Below are 20,524 nucleotides of genomic sequence, written 5' to 3' on the forward strand. Positions count from 1 at the left end.
AGGTAGAAATTCATGCATGTTTCTACTTGTAGGGGGGTTGGAATTCTACCGTGTGGATTTATTGACTTTGTGCTTAGTTTATTGCACACGGGTTGGTCTGTGTCTTGTGCAAAAGTGGACGAAATACACATTTGAGAATTGGCCTATATAAAAGGCCAGCATTGTTAGTCCGGTGAGCAGCATCATGCCACATTTATTGTGTGGACAACAATCTCCAGGCATGGAGTAAGGTGGAGGCCGGTTCGAGCTCCAGTGATACAGCCAAGCCTATGGGCTGTTCCCAACCCACAATCCGAAACCTGCATGAATGTCACAACACGACAGGCTCTGTTGACGATAGACACATCCAGGGCGTGAGAGAGTGACAACCCACAACCGGGATCGCTACATCTGCTTACAACACCTGCAGGACCGGTTTCGGCGGGCCAGTCGTACAGCAGGGAAACATCCGGATCAGCAGACCCACTGTGCATCGACCCACTATTGACTGTTGTGACTTCGTTTTTTGCAGGTGCCGTTATTTAAGTTTTTTGTTTTTAAATTATTTTTAAAAATGTTAGATTTGTTTCTGTATGCCACTATCCTAAACAAATTATTAATGGGGAAAATCCAGTTTAGAGTTTCAAAACAAAAATGTCAAAATTGCTACACAATATGACTACAGCAGCCCAAAAGTGGCCCCAACGCCGCACTTTGGAACCCCCGGTTTAAAAGATTCTGTCCTGAAGCCTACCGTAGATAACAATAACCAGACTCGTAATGAAATGCACACATTGTCATCAGTACTTAGGCGACCCAGACACGCATGAAGATAAATGTAAGGCAGCCAGACGTCATTATCTGCTGACTGATTTACTCAAGCGTGTGCTCTGCAAAGAGAAACACGTAGAAAAAGGGATTTAAAGGTCAGCACGTTCCTTGGTCATCACTATTTAGTGCTGCTTCAGAGTTTATCGACAACTTCTCCCTCAAAAACTGCACCCCGTTGCTAATGTCAACATTTTTGTACTCAACACGAACACGACTTCTCACATACGGGGGGGGGGGGGGCTTTAAATTCCTCTGACTAGATATTAAATGACAATACTGTTTAATACAAGTGAAAACTATGTCATTCACCGGTTGTGTGTTTTGTTTTTCCCTCCGTTTCCTAGCGAGCAGGCCACTTCCTGGTTCCTCGTGAATAGCGTAAGGAGTTACGCAGAGGGGGTGACGTCATTTTCGACGTCAAGGTGGACTCAACCATTTCATTGCGTGATTCAAACGGCGGAAAGTGAAATAGTCTTTAATCAGTTCGCTTAACAGCGCCCAAAATGTAATGGGTTCATGTTTGGGATGCCACCCGTATTCAAACTATCCTCAATTAAGTAGGTTTTTCTTGTTACTCTTGCTAAACACCTGAGTGGAACATTAATGGAACTTTCTGTTTCCTGAAGTCAATTATTTAAAAAAACGTCGAATAGCTTTGCACATTGTTATTAATTACTAAATGTATATTTTACACACGTATGAGCCACAGTCTTTCCACTGTTTTGTCCTTTTAAGCAGAAAATAATGTATTTGGTACTATTTTACCTTTGACCACGTCTACATCACAATGGGGTCTTGGCTACAATGGCGGCTCCTTTCATGAACCAGGAAGTAGTATGCTAGCAAACGAACAAATATGAGCCATTACTATTTAAAAATTTCTCCCACTGTTTTTTCAATAGCCCGAGCTGCAGGCTGTGCCCTTACTGAGTGACATTCTTGTCAAATATAGTCATAAAATAATGCTGTAGCCGTGCCGTTTATTTAGCAAAATTGGAAGCTAAACGACTTAGCATTTTAAATGTAATGATGGAAAGGCCCTGAAACAGCCTGTCTTTGACAAAACAGTAATTTAGTGCATGTAGTGCAAGTGTAGTGCACAACACAGAAGCAAAAGAACCAATGTTGCAATGGTGGTTTTGAGTCAGCATTAACAACGCGGAAGAGTTGATTGTAAACAACAGTGTACCGGTGTAGAATGCATGACTTTCCCGCCCATGTTTTTTGATGCAGGAATAAATAGAGATCCCAGTGTGTATATGTTTTTGTAGGCCACACAAACTATTGGAGACTCTGCAGTATTTGAATATAGGCATTAATTAGATATTTATAATAACAATAATATTACTGGACCAGTCCAGGGTGGAACCCGCCTCTCGCCCGAAGACAGCTGGGATAGGCTCCAGCACCCCCGGTAGAAAATGAATGAATAATATTACTGATCAAATAAAAAAACATTAAGATTATTAACAATATTTATAAAGTAAACTAATGAGAATATGATGAGAATAATGACAATTTTACATTCTCCTTCCTGTCTACTCCCTGAAACCCTTCCCCCACCCCTCTCGCTCTCTCTCTTCCGTGACTGCCTACACTCATCCCCCCTCCACTTGCCTTTATACGCCTCAGAGCATTCGTCGCTTCCTGCCGGGCTAGTTGACCGTCCGAGCACCCGGTCCCTCCACCTCGTCACATGTGGACCATCCATGGTAAGATGTGCTGAGCAGGTGCACCACCAATCGGCTGGGGAGGGGCCACGCATCCCTGCCTCATGTTTTATGCACGGCGTCTCTACATTTGATGACTGGCAACATGGCGACAGGAGAGTGAGCAAGTAAGCGTACAATCATGTGTTATTTGCGCTCACAAAGGCTCATTACTGCATGATAAATGTGTGTTGCACAGTATTATGTCAGCAGAGAGGGAGCAGAGCCTGGGGGCGCTGCCCATGGACAGCTGGATGACTCACATGCCGCCCTCCTTGTGGGACACCCCGTTGTACCACCTGGCCATCCCGGGTAGGCTTCACACACTCAGTGCAAGCATGGCCACCTTGTGAGCAGATAACCATGTGTGTCTCCTCTTTATGCAGGCAGCCATAACGCCATCACATACTGTCTGGATATGAATCACACATGCCCTGTCGACCTCGCACAGCCCGACATGCTTCAAAAGCTGGACCGCTGCATGAAACCCCTCATTCGGCCCTTCCTGTACAAGTGGGCCATAACGCAGGTGAGCCCTCACCTTTACGATCATCAAAACAATCTTGAAAAGATTTAAGTCACCGCAAGGCTTTGGTCAGTCATGAGTTGCTAGGCAGAGTTCAGTGGGCTCAATCTTAACTGCCCAAAAAGCCAATTGAAAAATTTATTACGCAAAAGTGGCTTTTGAATGATGATCTAACAGAAGAAACAAACAAAACAGGCTTCACCGCACATCTTAAATAAAGCCAACTATCCGTCAGTCTAACTCTAACTCATTCATTTTCTACCGTTTATCCTTATCGCCAATTAACCTAATGCATTCAAAACATGCATGTTAGGTTAATTGGTGACTACAAATTGGTATAGATGTGAGTGTGAATGGTTGTTTGTCTATACGTGCCCTGTGATCGGCTGGCCACCAGTCCAGGGTGTAGCCCGCCGCTCGCCCAAAGACAGCTGGGATAGGCTCCAGCAGCCCCGCGACCCTCGTGAGGATAAGCGGTAGAAAATGAATGAATGAATTGAGTAGTATGTGTAAAGGTGACTATAGGGGTGTTATTTTATGTCTTTTGTGTCTAATAATGTTTAAAAGCATATTTAGAAGGTTGTAAACAGGCTTTCTATGATCTACAGTAACTGGGAAAATATTTAATGTATCAATAAGGAATCCTACTTTGTTGAATTTCACTTATCACAGTCGAGTCTGGTACCAATTTACCATGATAAATGAGGGATTAGTGTATATATCAAAAGTGGATGAGGTACACTATAGCATTCATCAGTGTGAGTGTGATTGTGACTTCCTGTTCATGCCTTGTAAGCGAGGATAGATTTGGGGCAGTGAAGCTTGAGCCCAATCAATTCTGCCTAGAGACAAAGTACCACGTGTGACCAAGGAAAGAATTTCAGATGTGAACTTTTACAATGAATTGTTTTAATTTTTAAGCTATGTGTCATTGTTACTAGTACATTAAGATGTAGCTGTGGTGGTGGTGCGTTGACAGGAGTACTCGGTGGGCCAGCAGCTAAACTGCGGGGTCAGATACTGTGACCTGAGAATCGCACACCGGCCCAACGACCGCTCCACCGACCTCTACTTCTACCACGGCGTTTACACCACGCTCACAGTGGAGGTACGCAACGGAGGATGATAAACATCAAAAATGTTGCTACTTTTATGGCCATTACAGTATTAATATATAGAATAAAATATTATAATTTAAATAATATACACAGTTATATGTTTATATGAATACTATGGATATATCAATGATGGATTATCATTAAATATAAATAATTGTATACAATGTAATTATCCATCCATTTTCTATTCCACCTATCCTCACTCAGGATGTGTGGGGGGGTGGGTGCTGGGGCCTATCCCAGCTGTCTTCAGGCGAGAGGCGGGGTACACCCTGGACTGGTGGCCAGCCAATCACAGGGCACATATAGACAAACAACCATTCACACTCACATTCATACCTATGGACAATTTGGAGTCACCAATTAAGCTAACATGTTTTTGGAATGTGGGAGGAAACCGGAGTTCTCTGAGAAAACCCATCTATAATGTAATGAAAATATTAGAATGTGATTATTCTCACTAAAATGATCAAATATTATATTTATGGGTCACATTTATTGTGTGCAACCTCATTATGCAAATCCCGAAGCAAGCAAGCTGAAGCCAATTGACACTAATTGCTGACTTTTAGTGGAGCCAAGCTTCTTGGTGACCTCCTCACAGATGGTTCAACGGAGAATGATAAATATTGTAGAGAAATGTTTATACCTGTATTATGGCAGATATGACTATTAGATACACTATTATTGAAACTGTATATATTGTCAATACGTTATTATCATATAAATAATTATGTTAATTATATGAAATATTGTAATTCAAAAAATCATAAAAAACTTATAAGCAAATATATATACAATCAGCTGCACGGCGGTCGAGTGGTTAGCGTGCAAGCCTCACAGCTAGGAGACCCAAGTTAAATTCCACCCTCGGCCATCTCTGTGTGGAGTTTGTATGTTCTCCCTGTGCATGCGTGGGTTTTCTCCGGGTACTCCGGTTTCCTCCCACATTCCAAAAACATGCTAGGTTAATTAGCGACTCCAAATTGTCCATAGGTATGAATGTGAGTGTGAATGGTTGTTTGTCTATATGTGCCCTGTGATTGGCTGGCCACCAGTCCAGGGTGTACCCCGCCTCTCGCCCGAAGACAGCTGAGATAGGCTCCAGCACGCCCGCGACCCTCGTGAGGATAAGCGGTAGAAAATTAATGAATGAATTAATAAATATAACATTCATGGTGTTTTTGTGCACAACTTGATAACTTGATGTAGCCGATTTCCACTAAATAATTTTCCACTAAACAATGTTTATTTTCCTGGCTCCACCTACTGTACTTCTTTGTGTTCGCTTCACAGATGGTTCTGGGTGAGATCCGGGAGTGGCTGGACGCTCATCCCAAAGAGGTGGTCATCCTGTCCTTCAGCCACTTCCTGGATGTGAGCAGCGAGCTCCACACGCTGCTCTTGGCCAGCATACGCCACATCTTCTCTTCCAAACTCTGTCCCAAAATGGTATTGCTTTCACGCAAGATACATTTTTCTGCTACGTACAGTATAATGATTGTAACAATTTGGATACTATTTTGAGTGTACCTAATGAAACGGCCTCTTCACTTTTCCGTGTTCCAGGAAGCGCTAACCCTTCGAAAGCTGTGGTCTGCTGGCCACCAGGTGATTGTGTCATATGAGCACATCATCACCAGCCGCCACCGCTACCTGTGGCCTCACATTACGTACTGGTGGGCCAACAAGTGCAAGGCAGAGGACCTCATGGAGGCCATTGAGCGCAGGAAGCAGCGTGGCAGACCAGGTGATAGCATCAAGCTAATACAGTGCACTTTAACATATCCTTGATGAAATACTGGGGCTATGATCACATAAAACAAGCAAAATGAATACAAAGTAGCATGTACAAATCTATTCTAAAACACCTGTTAGAGAGAAAAATACTGTATCAAGTATCAAATACTTTGGCAAGGGCACTTCTCATGCACGGCCTCTCTTCAAGCCACCCCCAAAATGCTCTATTTCATTAAAGACTTTTGTTCATTAAAAAAAATTTAATCTCCCCTTACCTGCATTGTGTTCAGTGAAATTGTCAATACTTTATCAAAAAAAAAAGACATGTTAAAATGCATTTGGAAAATCAGAAATAAATGTTACATGTTAAAAATATTTCTTTAAAAATAGAAACAAAACCAAATAAGAGGTATGCCACAGCTACATTTATTAAACTAATTAAAATTCTTTATTATTTATTTATTATTAAAAACAAATAAATAAATATCACCCCCTAAAAACTATGTAAAAAATATATAAAATATATATGTAAAAATATATAAATAATACAATACAATAATAATAAGAATAAAATATAAATAATACAAATAAAATAAATAAAATATCCACTGTTGTCTCCCAACTTGAAGGTTGCGGGTTCGATCCTCCGTCATACTGAACCGCCAGTTGCTACCGATGCTGCGTCATCAGTAGCTAAATGTGCTAACAGTGTCAAAGCGCTTTGAGTGCCTTGGAGGTGAAACAGCGTTATACAGTACAAGCGAACCATTGTTGGTAACAGGCCGGGTACACCCTGGACTGGTCACCAGTGAATGGCAGGGCACATGTAGACAAACAACCATTCTAATTATTATGTAAAAAGGTCTCAAAGTAAAAGAAAAGAAAAGAAATAAACTTTCATTATCTCTGTTTTCTTCACTAATATTGATGTCCATATCGTGGATGTTTTTGCCTCTGCAGGAGGGTTTTTTGTCACCGGAATAAACTTGACGGAAGACCTCAAGTACATTTGCACGCATCCAACAGAGTCCCTTAAAGACTTGGTGATGTCCAGCAACCCCAAGCTTCTAAGATGGGTCAATAAGCAGACGCCTGGCAGCAAGCCGGACTCGCTCAACATCATCGCCGGCGACTTCATCACTGAGGGTCACTTTGCACCGACTGTTGTTGCGCTCAACGACAAACTACTGCAACACCCCTAAATAATATATGCATTCGCGGACAAAACAAATGGGAACTAAATCACGAAGCATGACATTTTGTTTTACCCTATGGCTCAAATACTTGAATATTAATTCTAACTTTAAACAATGTTATGCAATGAGGTGACCAAAGCAATAACAAGACAGGTAATGTCACCTTAGCGTTGGCATGTTTTTACAGTTATAAGCACAAATGACATGTAAGCAAGGCACTGTTGCTGTTTTTACTGCATGGTGGAAATGCTCTTAGCATGACTTTCACTCTCCTACCGTCTTGACTTTAACGCTGCACCAATGTGCCTAAAAAACTGGGCCTTTTTCAATAAAAACGGTCACAGTATCTTTGAAAAGAGTAGTGGGGTGGTCATGCGCTAAAGAGTCGATTCCCATCAAGTGAGAGACAACTTTCCTTTTGCACACTCGGCTGTCACTCTCAGCCCTCCTCACTTTGTGACAGAGGAAATTTGTATTGATAGACGTCACACGTGAGGATGCAGGAGCATACCATTAGACACACCATGAGGATAAAAAAAGAAAGAGAAAATATTAAAAAAAGCTATAAATTAACAAGACAAAGTAATATTTTTTTATGAGAATATTATGAGGACAAATAACAGTTAGTGTAAAGAAAAAGTCAAATATTATGAGTGGGGGAGCGGGGTTGCTAATAGTTAATAGTTTCCCACCACAATTAGTGGCCACATTAGATGTTAGCAATGCTATAGAAAACCTAACGCAAAAATGCTAAAGCTAGTTACCATTGAAAGACGTCTTGAAGTAACCTCTTTTCTTGAGAAAATTCAGACTCTCCAGTCTCTACTTCGGGATCAGATTCGGGATCCAACACGTATGGGTGTAAGTTAAAAGCCGACATTTTAAAAAGATTGTCATATATTATCAACTCCTATATCGTTCGCAGCTAGTGGCACAAACCGCAAGTCCTTTTAAGTACTTGTGAGTGTGACCAACCACAGCAGAGTGGGCGTGCCTGGAGGCGTGGGTGGAATACATTAAAAAATACCATGAAATCCAAATAAATACAGCCAAATAGGTGCAGATATAAAGTTTTGTGTGCTGGTTATTGTGTGTAGCTGCTCTACAGGAGTCCACAACTCAATATAAAGGGCCGAAAAATGAGCATAATAGGTCCCCTTCAAGAGCATAAAATTATGTTTAGTTTAAGTTTGCCATTTATTTTTTTCTTTTTCATAATCAGAAGGACTTGTAAATTAGACAAATGCATCTTAAATTATGACAATATTTTTTGTAGTATACCAACAAATGTCCTTTCTGTGATTACCTCCTTGACAAAATTATTCAATCTTTGCTATCTTTTTAAATCCATATTTTTTAATCCATATTCTTATGAAAGGAAATGACCTCCTCTCTTGACTTCTTTGACCAGTGCCTGAACTTCACCATGTTGCAAAAATACCACTGATTGTCTAGAAGGAACTGAGTATCACAATGGTTTTAAATCTGCTCGATTGTTGCTCGTTATGGTTCTGTCCGCATCAGCAGGTGTTGTCAACACCTGACTGAAAACACCTGATTGAAACCTCGGTTCTTCTGTTTTTGCCATTGCGCAAACCACAAAAAGGCATTTGTTATTGTATTATAAAAAGGTATTGTTGTAATTTTAGCTGCATTAAGTTAATTTAGAAGTCCGTCTAAGATTTTACGATTTAAATGTTTTTTTCACTTTCCAAAAACTTTCCTGCGATGGGGGTTGAATCATTTTGAAAGCAACTGTATTTGTTTAATTCAACACCCAAACTTTTCGTACGTGCTAATTTAGGCTAAAATGTGAGGCTACCAATGACAAACTGAGAGCCGTTTGGGAGACGAACGACTCAGTCGACTTTCAGAAAAGAGTCGAACTGAACTTCCCATCACATAACATATGGGTATGGCGGCAATACCATACCTGTACATCCACAGTGGTGTCTCCTCGCCCCCTGTTGGTTATTAGAAACAATGTACATGTAAGTCATTATGCTGTATGTAATTTATTTTTCACAAGTAAAAGTAATTATTGGCTTTGTGTTAGATTGGAAAAGCAATTTGACAAAACAAAATTTATGTAATTGTGAGAGGAAGTGGTGAAACTATCGATTAAATACTTAAAAAAAACACTGGATAAAAAGGAACAGTCGTATGCTGGCGTTACACTATTATTCGTTAATATTTTTATATTTTTTACATGTACATTTTTTGACTTCGTCGCGGATTTCCGTTTAAAAGTGCTAAGGAATCGACCACCTAGCTATAGCAAACGACCGAGCAAGCTAGCAGCTGAGCAAGCCGGAGTGAATCATCTCGCCATCTATTAAAAAAAAAGGATAAAAAAAAGAATAGCAGTGTGACTGTGTTACATTGCTATTCGTTAATATATCTTTTATTTTTTACATCTACATTTGAGCTTCGTAGCGGGTTTCCGTTTAAAGATGCAAAGCAATAGACCACCTAGCTAGCAAACGACCTTGCAAGCTAGCAGCTGAGCAAGCCGGAGTGAATCATCTCGCCATATATTTTTTTAAAAATGATTTAAAAAAGGAACAGCATTGTGCTGTAGTTACACTGCTATTCGTTAATATATCTTTTTTTTACATATACATGTGAGCTTCGTAGCAGGTTTCCGTTTAAAAGCACAAACGAATCGACCACCTCGCCAGCAAACTAGCAGCTGAGCGAGCGGGAGTGAACCATCTCGCCACCCATTCATCTTTGTCGCGTCAAGTGAGCATGCGCAAAGAAAACCCAGTTTCAGGTGGAGTGGCTGCTGAGCTGTCTAAACTATCCCCAACTTCCTGTTTGTCCTGCTTACGCGAGCCTTTGGAATGGATCGGACAGTCGATCGGCATCGATTGAATGATGACGGCAGAAGGTCTCTCAGGATTTTGAGTTTTTAGGCTTGTGACCTACCGAAGCAGAGGGCAGACATGGATCACTGGTGTCAGGACTGGATGGCAGCATTGCCTGAGGAGCTATGGGACGTCCCTCTCAACCACCTGGCCATACCCGGTACCTCTTTATTCTGTTCGAAACTCTAATAATTCCAGGAGTACAACTACAAACCACACTTCAAATATGTCTTTTTACAATGTATTGTGATGAATATAATTTCAATTTGCATGCTTTGTTCACGTGTAAATGTGGATGTTTGCATGCCTAAGAGTTGAAGTGGGTGGCCCCCTTTTGCATGTCTGTCAGCTCAAACCAGTTGAACATGTCAGACTTAAAAGCTTGACATTGTTTTTCCTTGTATTGTATTATTGATTCTTCTGTTGTTATCCACCACCAGGGAGCCATGACACCATGAGCTACTGTCTGGACATCACCTCCCCCCTGGTGAGGTCAGAGTCCGACCTCTTCAGGATCTTGGATGGACTTTGCTGCTGCTTCACCAGACCCACCATCTTCAAGTGGGCCACCACGCAGGTACATCCCGTTCTCACAACACCTTAGGCGATTGTTCAATATACAAGACGAGCAATTAAATGCGTATAGCTGTGTTACAGATTACCCATTATAATCATTTATTTCTCGTTCATGGAAATGAACAAATAAATGTACATATTTTTATGTTTGTTTACATTTGTATACATAAACACATTATAAATATTTGGTATATTTGTTTTCTATGCAACTATATAATATACTGGATGATTTAATAAGTATATAACACTGTGGTATACACAAGATACGTATATATTTTTTATATTTGATTAAAAACGAATTAAAGACGCAAAAAATGGAAAAGGAAAAAAATTAAATTCAAAATATTAGGAGGAAAAAGTTGAAATCTGAGTAATAATGTTACCTTAGTAGCATAAACTTGAAATATTAAAGGAAAAAAATTGCCATTTTTATGAAAAACAAACAAAACACCAATTATACTTTTTGGAATTTTTTAAAGCAGTAACATTAGGAGAAAGTAACAAAACTAAAGAAGAAGAGTTGAAATATTTGAAAATATTTGGGTGCAAAGAAATATGTATGTTTTAAATATTTATATAATATATGATAATTTATATAATATATATTTTTGTGTCATTTATATGAGTTGTTTATTATTTATTAATTAACTTTACTTTTTTTAATTTATGAGTTATTCATGATGATTTTATGTAGTTATTTATTATTTATGGTGAGCCACCCAACACCAGCTGGGCAGCTACCACAATTTTCCCTGAAAATTGTCCCTCTGCCGTCCCTTGTAACCCCTTTTTTCGGTACATATATGACTTTGGTGAAGTCATCATGAGGTTGCCTTTAGGTTTATTATTCATCACGCTGAAGTTTAACGTGCTGTTGTGTCCATCATCACATTTTTGTCTTTATCATGAGCTTGTGTGGTGAAACAGGACCACAGCATCGAGGAGCAGCTGTCCATGGGCATTCGCTACTTCGACCTCCGCGTGGCGCGCAAACCCAACGACTCGTCCACATGCTTGCACTTCACGCACATCCTATACACGCACGTCACAGTCCTGGTGAGCGCCAACGGCAGACGTTCTGAAGGCCTTGCGGATGTAAATATGAAGCTTGTCATTGTTCCATCAGGACACACTGTCATCCGTGGCCGCCTGGCTGGACTCCCACCCCAAGGAGATTGTCATCCTGGCCTGCAGACACTTTGAGGGCATTAACGATAAATTCCACGAGTCGTTCATCGTCTTACTCAAGAAGCTCTTTGGCTCGAAGCTGTGTCGGTGGGACGTGAGTGCCTTACACAATGGAAGACACTGACAAGAAATGACATTAAGAAAATAAATAAATCATTCCCACAGGAAGCACACCTGAGCTTAAGGAGTCTGTGGGCGCTGGGTCGCCAGGTGCTCCTGTCCTACGACGCGGATGTGGCGTCCAGACACGCTCAGCTGCTCCCTGCCATCCCCTACTGGTGGGCCAACCAACGTACAGCCCGCGGTGCCATCAGCTACCTGGAGTGGAACCAACAGCTTGGACGTCCACGTGAGACTAAAAGCATGACTTCTTACCCTACCTTACCCTACCCTACCCTAACCTACCCTACCCACACTAACATTAGTCTTGAAGAAAAGGTATCTACATACATAAAGTCATTTCAAGCTATTCATTTCCATCCATTTTCTGGAAATGTCCCACCAATATCAGTATCAATATCAATATCGATAATCATCACAATCACTAAATGTCCAACTTTGAATATTTCCTAAAATTCCACCTTCTGGATTTTCTTCAAAGTAGCCATAAATAACATTAGACATGAATGCATTCAGTAAAGTAAGAAATACAATTATTTTGAAAACATTTATTCCATGTATTTTATTTTAATTCATTTATTTAAAAAAAAGTATTCCAAATTAAAACATAATTCTCAGTGACTTCCATGACATGGGTCCACTTTTAAATATTACCAAAATTTTAATTATATTAAATATAATATATATAAATAACATGAAAGTAATGAAGTGGGACCATTTATGAATAAAATAATTCCACAGTGTAATATTTCTTGTATATTTGTGTATTTCTTTGTGTATTTCTGGCTTTTCAAGATAGTCATTGCTCGATGCTGTTCCACCACCCCATCCATCAGGACGGAGGTGTTTGATTCAGGGTGAAGTAGTCCAGAGGTTTGTGCCAGGTTTCAGTCAAACAGAGGAAGTCCAGTTTATTCCCCGTGATTTATTCCCTCTGGATGAGGGCCTCGTTACTAAGGCAACGGACATTTAGGAGGGACAGTTCCCTCATGAGGATAAGCGGTACAAAATGAATGAAGGAGTTTGAGATTATACGAGTTTGTCATGTGATCTGGGCAGCGAGAGAGCGGGCGGACATTGGTCAAATTTGCGTGTTTTTTGTTGTGATGACGTAATCCAGAAGAGGTCAGACGGCGTGACCAGTGAGATGGAGTCGGGTTTGTAGATGAGATGTGATGGGACCATCAAATTATTTCTGTAATTATTTTAAAATAAGAATAAGAATAAATTATTCTTTAAAAATTATTCTTTGAAATGTTTTTAATATTTCCAAAATTCCTCAATAATATTTATATATATATTTATATAATATTTGTAATATTTGTTATATTACTATAGTTATGTATAATAAATATAATATGTATACGTAAAATTAAAATATTTTAGAAATGAAATTGCAATGTATTAATGAAAAAAAATTCAATTATTTCTCTAATTTGCGCCCTTAAATATTTTATGTATTTTAATGAAATAATTCCCTAAAATATTCTAAAAAATAAAATAATATAATATAATATTTCCCATTCCCATCCATTTGGAAGTTTGTTATTCATATCTTTGTCATGGACATAAATATACAGTTTATTATTCTTACGACTCTTTTTTTGTTTTTGTTTTCATAAACCAATAATGAATCTTGGTATGATATTTGATATGCATAAATTGAAATTAAAAAGTACATGAAGTAATCTCAAGATCCGTCCCACTCTGTGGGTCCCCCATAGGATTTGATTAGTAGTGACTGTGCCACCTACAGGAGACACAAAATATTGACACATGAACATTGTCCGCATATTTCAATGACTATATTGTATGAATGTATTGATATATTACTGGTGTATTATTATAGTGTGATGCCAGCAGATGAGTATAGTTGTAAATATTTCTTTCAGGGGGATTCTTTGTGACAGGCCTGAACCTGACAGCAGACAGGAAGTACATCATGACCAACCCCAAGCAGTCCCTGCGTACGCTCACTTTCACCCACTGGGACCACCTGAGCAAGTGGCTGCAGGACCAGAGACCCGGGTCGGACCACACGGATCTCAACATCATCGCGGGGGACTTTGTGGGCCCGCTTCCTCTCTGCTCACTGGTCATCGGCCTGAACAGGAAACTGCTGCCAAACAAAAAGTCCCACATGGAAACCTCTTATTGATGGACGCTTCATTAGGTACACCTGCACCATCTCATGACAGGAACCACAATGTATGAAAAAATATTCAACGACTAAAATATCCAATCAATCATTACAAAAATTCAAATAGAATAAATCTTTAAAAACTATATTTATAGTTTGGATTATAGTGGTTAGCATAAATCAGACCTGGGTTCATCTGTGTGGAGTTTGCATGTTTGTCTATATGTGTCCTGTGATTGGCTGGCCACCAGTCCAGGGTGTACCCCGCCTCTCGCCCCAAGACAGCTGGGATAGGCTCCAGCATACCCCTGCCACTCCAGTGAGGATGAAGCGGAATCAATACAATATTAAAAACAGTACATACGTATGTTAGAAAGTGATGCAGTTAGTAAATAATCATAGAGGAATATGATGAATATAGCTTAGATCTTAGCGAGTGTGATGAACTTCTTTTTATTTTGACAGCATAGTTGACAATATGAGACATTCGTAGAGGCTGTTGTCACATTGACTACTGGTGAATTAAAGGTGTTCAATATGTTATTTGCTAATCAAACAAGAACGTGTGTTACTCTCAACGTTTGCTACCCGTCCACAAAGAACTTCTTGTAGCGTCCGTAAGCGGCGCCACTGATGATGACCTTGACCACTGCCGAGCCCTCGTCCGCGTCCACGCTCACGTCCTGCACAGCGGCCTCCTTGTACAGCCAGCTACCAAACCCCACCCCGTCCCCGATAAAAGACATCTTTAATGATGGCGACCTCAACATGACCGCCTTACGTAACGTGCTGCCGACACTCACCTGAGCTGAGGTGTGCTGAGCTTCACCTTCAGGCTTAGGGCACGCATACCCGTAGAGGCCACAATGTGCTCCTCCACAACCTCCCGCAGCGCCTCCAGGCCACGCTCCTCCAGAGCGGAGATGGGCAAAGCATCAGGTTCCGTCGCCTCGTACCTGAAAAGAAACACATGATGGCACAAAGTACACATACGTGACTTTCGGCCTTCTTTTCTTAGCCTGAGCATGGACGACGTGCTCTTTCTTACTTGTCCAGGAGGTCTATTTTATTGTGGACTTCGATCATGGAGCTCAGGAGGCGGTCGGGCACTTGGAGGTTCTTTAAAACGTTCAAGACATTGGACTTTTGATTGGTCGTCTCCGGGTGGCTGATGTCTCTGACGTGGACCAGCAGGTCCTGGAGGTCATAAACAAATACTGGTAAAAAAAATAATAACACCAGTTGCACAATGACCATTATTTTCCACGGTGGACAAGTGGTTAGCACGCAGGCCTCACAGCTAGGAGACCCGTGTTCAATTCCACACTCCGCCATCTCTGTGTGGAGTTTGCATGTTCTCCCCGTGCATGCGTGGGTTTTCTCCGGGTACTCCGGTTTCCTCCCACATTCCAAAACATGCTAGGTTAATTGGCCACTCCAAATTGTCCATAGGTATGAATGTGAGTGTGAATGGTTGTTTGTCTATATGTGCCCTGTGATTGGCTGGCCACCAGTCCGGGGTGAAGACAGCTGGGATAGGCTGAGGAAAAGCGGTAGAAAATGAATGTTGATAAAGTTTGCAATGTCTAAAATGTTGACATTTCATTATATTCTCACTACAGGCATATCCAATGTTTCTAAAATGTAGTATACTAATTATAATTATTATTTTCTTTAGTAAATAAAAAGTTCACCAGATTGCTGTAGGTCAGTGATTCTCAACTAGTGGGTTGGGAACCAAATTGGATCACAGATCCAAGAATTCAAAAAGAAAAAATAAATCATGTGTCTGGATTTTTGCAACGTCACTGCTATTTAGAAAGAAGCATCAAACACCTACAGAGTGTTTAATGTCCTCCAGTGTGGCGGAAAAGGAATCGATGAGCTGGTGCGGCAGCTGCGACAGGAAGCCGATTGTGTCCACATACAGCGCCGTCATGCGGTTGGGCAGCTGGCCCGCGTGGACCGTCACGTCCAGCGTGGCGAAGAGCTGATTTTTAGGCTGGAGGTGGCTGTCGCCCGTGAGCGCTTTGATCAGAGTGGTTTTACCTGGAAGGACAAATGGATGAAGAGCATCGGAAAGGGAACGAGAGCGCTGTGCTAAGTGTCTGCACACTCTCACCACAGTTGGTGTATCCTAGGACAGACACCAGGGGGAACTCCTTGTGTTTCCGCCGGGAGCGAAGCAGGTGCCTCCTCCTCTTCAGCTTTTCCAGGGCTGAGCGGATCTTCATCTCTCGCTCCTTCAAAAGCCTCTGCTGGACTTCCATCTGCGTCTCACCTGCACAGACCGTGAAGAGGATGAGAAGTTCGCTTATCGAGTGGAGTCAAAACAAATGTTACCTGAGCCTCCGATGTATCTGGAGCCTCCACCTTGCTGATCCAAGTTCATGAATTCATTCTTCACACGTGACCTGGAAGGACGTAGAAAAAGATATCACCTGATGTCGTTCATACACAAACTTACATATAAATGATATTACAGTGGTTTTCACTCACTTTGGACATTTGGACAACAAAATCATTTTTACCTCAAAACAGACCAGTGTTGATAACGCACTACAAGTACCAGCATGCATTACAACAGCGACTGTTTTTCATGTGACTTTGTTGGGATTCATTTTAAAGTGCTATTCATATTTGTGATACGCTGTGACAATTTGACACACGTTACCTTTTCTTTTTTAAGTGTACTAAACATATTAACACGCGGCCCGCGGGCCAAATGTGGCCCGCAGGACACTAGTTTGAGGCCCCCGCCTTGATATGAAAGTTTAATGTTAGTGCGGCCCGCGCAAGTTTGATATGGATGCTGTATGGTATCATGTACCCAGAAAAAATTATTACATTTGATTAATGTTCATGTTAAAGGTTGAATAACTGTTAATAGTTATCCTCCCTATCCGTGTGGAAGTGGTAAGTTTTTTGGCTATTTAATTTTAAAGGAAATAACTTGAAGGCTACCGTTTAGGTCGCTAGCACTCTAGTTTGCGAGTTAGCATGTGTCTCAAGACCCTGCAGTTGCGCAATATGTTGTAAATAAAAAAAGTATAAATGTGACTATAGTCATGTTTTGTCATGTCTGCAGGGCTCTAATAATGCTTTGTTAATTTTAAAAAATAATTTGTCTACCCACCAACTATATGTGGTTTCTTAAGTTTTATTATTTGCCGTTATATTTATTTATTTATTACTGATTGATTGATTTTATTCTTCATTCATTCATTTTCTACCGCTTTTTCCTCACGAGGGTCGCGGGGGTGCTGGAGCCTATCCCAGCTGTCTTCGGGCGAGAGGCGAACTGGTGGACAGCCAATCACAGGACATACAGACAGACATATAGACATACCTATGGACAATTTGGAGTAGCCAATTAACCTAGCATGTTTTTGGAATGTGGGAGGAAACCGGAGTACCCACGCATGCACGGGGAGAACATGCAAACTCCACACAGAGATGGCCGAGGGTGGGATTGAACTCGGGTCTCCTAGCTATGAGGTCGGCGCGCTAACCACTCAACCGCCGTGCCGCCTACATCAAAGTGTATGCCATTGAATTGATGTCTGGCATGCAGTGAATGACTTGTGTTTGTTAAATGGTCCAAGAGTTACCTGAGCAGGGGGATCTCAGCCAGAGATATCTGCAGCTTGGCCTCTTTGGTTCTGGCGTTGCAGCGGAATATGTGGAGAACCACGGAGTATCTGTCCATCACTTTGACCCCCCAGGCCTCCTCAAGCGCTCTCTGAGCGGGCGACTCCGTCAGTCCAGTCTCAGTGCATCACACTTGCGAAACATGAAGTGATCTTACCTCAGACAATGGAGAGAGACGCTCCACGTTGACAAAAACTGCAGTGATGCCCGCTGTTTGTCTTATCTTCTCTAAAGGGAGACAAGTCTTTTAATTAAAAAATATGTATTTTCTTTTATATTTTTTAAGTCTTATGCAAGGTAAAATGACATTATTTTTCATCATAATATTACTCATTTATTATTACATGTATGACGTTTGCTCTTCATAGTTTGACTTTATTCTTGGAAAATGTTTTCACATTTTAGCTGTTTTTTTTATTTCCTAATATTTCAACTATTTATTCTAGTAATTATGAGATTATTCTCATAGTATTGGACTTTATTTCCATAATATTATAACTAGAGATGTCCGATATTTGGCTTTTTTGCCAAAAACGATATGCCGATAATGTCCAACTCTCCATTTTCGATACCGATATGTGTAACATGACATATCTCCTGTGGTGGAATGAACATATATATATATATGTGTATATATCAGGCTGATAATTAGCCGTATCAATAATTATCGGACACCAAAAAATATCTCATTTTATTTGCTGTTTGGTTGTGATAATATTAGAGTACAACTTATAAAAAATTTATATTTCAATGACATTTTTTCCTCATAATATTACAATGTTGTACTCGTAAAATTACAGCTATTTCTCTCTTATTGACTTTATTCTTATAAAATTATGACTGTTTTTCTGATTTTAATACAACTTTTTTGTCTTAATATTTTGACTTTATTCTCGTAAATTAAATCTATTGTTTTTTTTGGAATTTCATGTCTCCAATTATTGTATTCCAATGATATTTTGACTTTATTCCTTTAATATTTAATACTTAATTTAAGTAGTATTAATATTAATATAGTAATATATATTAATATAGTTAATAATATAGTATTAATTAATATTTCAATGACATTTTTTCCTCATAATATTACAATGTTGTACTCCTAAAATTATAGTTTTTTCTCTCTTATTGACTTTATTCTTATAAAATTATGACTGCTTATTTGTCTTAATATTTTGACTTTATTCTCGTAAATCTATAGTTTTGTTTTGGAATTTCATGTCTCCAATTATTGTATTCCAATAATATTTTGGCTTTATTCCTTTAATATTTAATACTTAATTTAAGTAGTATTATTTATACGTATACTTAAGTCTTGGGCCAAGTCCTCAAAACATGACAACCCATGCAACAAATCACCTGTAAGAGTCTGAAAGTTGCCTTTTCCGAAAATCATCTTCTTCTCTGGAGTCTTGGTGGAGAGGATGAGCTTGTCCACCACCGTCCACTTGTCCAGCGTGTTGATGAGCCCCACGGCCTCAGCCATCATCAGCTCCGCTGAAGAAGGTTAGAGTTGATGAATGCATCCATTAGAAGCATAATTGCATGTATGTATCATTTGAATTACCTGTGGTCAGGTATTGCTTCCTGCTCCCCCACTTGACATCAGGGTGGACCACAAAAACACGGTGGTGGCCCCCTGGGCTGGTTGTGTTAGGCTGCAGCTCCTGGAACAGCTCCTCCACCTCCTGGTCCTCCATAAAGTCCTCCTCCTCATCCTCCTCATCATATACTTGGTTTGTGAATCGTCCAGTGAAGTCGTCTACATGTGTCAAGGTGGAGCCAAAGAGGGCAAACGTTCTGCTACACTGCGGTACCAAGGAACCGCTCGGCTGGGGAAGACAGCTCATCATCGCGGGGACGACCTTTGAAGCTCCTCTCGTTGTGTTGTTGAGCGTGCAGGCTCGGTGCAGCATATGGAGCTTTCTTAACGTCGCCATGTTGGCAAGCATTGCTATCAATCATGTGTTCTAAATAAACTAACTTATATCCAAAATGTAGCATTTATTCCTCCTCATACTTGTTCGCGTGCGCCGATAGATTGAGAAACCACTTGATGCTCACCGAGGACCACCAACTCCATGACATTTCACTTTTATCGATGTCTTTCCGTTATTGTTTTCAGGTGTTACTCTACTTGACACAACACATTGACTTTCTGGAGCGCTTTAAAGACTTTATCCTACACGCGGACTTGCAGGCATAACGTTCTTGTACTAAATGTTACGCTACTTCATCAATATTTACCTATTAGGGCAAATCTATAATTTAATATGGAAGAACATTGTTATTTTAGATATAAGGGTGGCTTTGAACTCCCCGTAGCTAGAAGAACGGATCCTGCAAGACATCGCTTGTAAAATACAATTTCACTGTTTGGCGTAACATTTATCGCGCTGCTTCCTTGTTCGTCACTTCCGGTATTGGTTTTGTTGTGTAGATTATACATACGAAAGCACATCCAGCGAATTCACATGTGTGACTAGTGTACATTTCATTCAATTATTTAATCTAAAATATGACTTATCTCTATTGTCCTCGTTTTCTTACGATAGCTAATGCTTAGATTGTCATCGTGCTTCTATTTACTTTCGGTATTGATCCAATCCAGCTAGGTCACAAACATTAGCAATTCATTTGATAATATACAATAATAATACAATACAACAATAATATAATATACAATTATACATCCTCTTGATTGTAGTCGTTTCTCTACGATATCTTTTGTAGACTGCCCTCTAAAGGATAACTTGCGTTATTACGCTTTAAAGCCAGGTTGAATTTCACTTTTTTCTCAATTTTGTGTCGATTTTCATTCATAAATCAATTATAAATATATATAAATCGTATATACGTATTTGATGACAATGATCATCA

General features: G+C 40.2%; 3 protein-coding genes across 4 annotated transcripts; 2 read left to right on the forward strand and 1 right to left on the reverse strand.

Moving 5' to 3' along the window:
* The first annotated feature begins 342 nt into the window (after positions 1-342).
* plcxd1.1 (phosphatidylinositol-specific phospholipase C, X domain containing 1, tandem duplicate 1) lies at positions 343-8,671 on the forward strand. 2 transcript variants are annotated; one of them, XM_058074158.2, is made up of 8 exons: positions 343-511; positions 2,443-2,647; positions 2,719-2,831; positions 2,906-3,048; positions 4,025-4,153; positions 5,460-5,615; positions 5,733-5,913; positions 6,864-8,671. In XM_058074158.2, the coding sequence occupies exons 2-8, from the start codon at positions 2,520-2,522 to the stop codon at positions 7,103-7,105; spliced, it is 1,092 nt and encodes a 363-aa protein (XP_057930141.2). In that variant the 5' UTR covers positions 343-511; positions 2,443-2,519; the 3' UTR covers positions 7,106-8,671. The 2 variants fall into 2 exon arrangements, with proteins under 2 accessions (XP_057930141.2, XP_057930140.2); XM_058074157.2 differs by lacking the exon at positions 343-511 and adding an exon at positions 1,162-1,367.
* Positions 8,672-9,728: 1,057 nt separating this feature from the next.
* plcxd1.2 (phospholipase C, X domain containing 1, tandem duplicate 2) lies at positions 9,729-15,691 on the forward strand. Its single transcript, XM_078790252.1, has 6 exons — positions 9,729-10,129; positions 10,410-10,546; positions 11,473-11,601; positions 11,672-11,827; positions 11,899-12,082; positions 13,746-15,691. The coding sequence occupies exons 1-6, from the start codon at positions 10,048-10,050 to the stop codon at positions 14,009-14,011; spliced, it is 954 nt and encodes a 317-aa protein (XP_078646378.1). The 5' UTR covers positions 9,729-10,047; the 3' UTR covers positions 14,012-15,691.
* On the reverse strand, positions 14,423-20,048 carry gtpbp6 (GTP binding protein 6). Its single transcript, XM_058073827.2, has 10 exons — positions 19,212-20,048; positions 19,004-19,141; positions 17,802-17,872; positions 17,605-17,735; positions 16,337-16,407; positions 16,116-16,274; positions 15,834-16,042; positions 15,042-15,190; positions 14,797-14,949; positions 14,423-14,704 (listed from the first exon to the last, which is right to left on the reverse strand). The coding sequence occupies exons 1-10, from the start codon at positions 19,594-19,596 to the stop codon at positions 14,578-14,580; spliced, it is 1,593 nt and encodes a 530-aa protein (XP_057929810.2). The 5' UTR covers positions 19,597-20,048; the 3' UTR covers positions 14,423-14,577.
* Between the last annotated feature and the right edge of the window lie 476 nt (positions 20,049-20,524).

Source organism: Doryrhamphus excisus, linkage group LG4 (assembly GCF_037039965.1).
Source record: "Doryrhamphus excisus strain RoL-2023G ecotype Guam linkage group LG4, RoL_Dexc_Guam_v1.1, whole genome shotgun sequence".
In the NCBI taxonomy this organism is placed as follows: Eukaryota; Metazoa; Chordata; class Actinopteri; order Syngnathiformes; family Syngnathidae; genus Doryrhamphus; species Doryrhamphus excisus.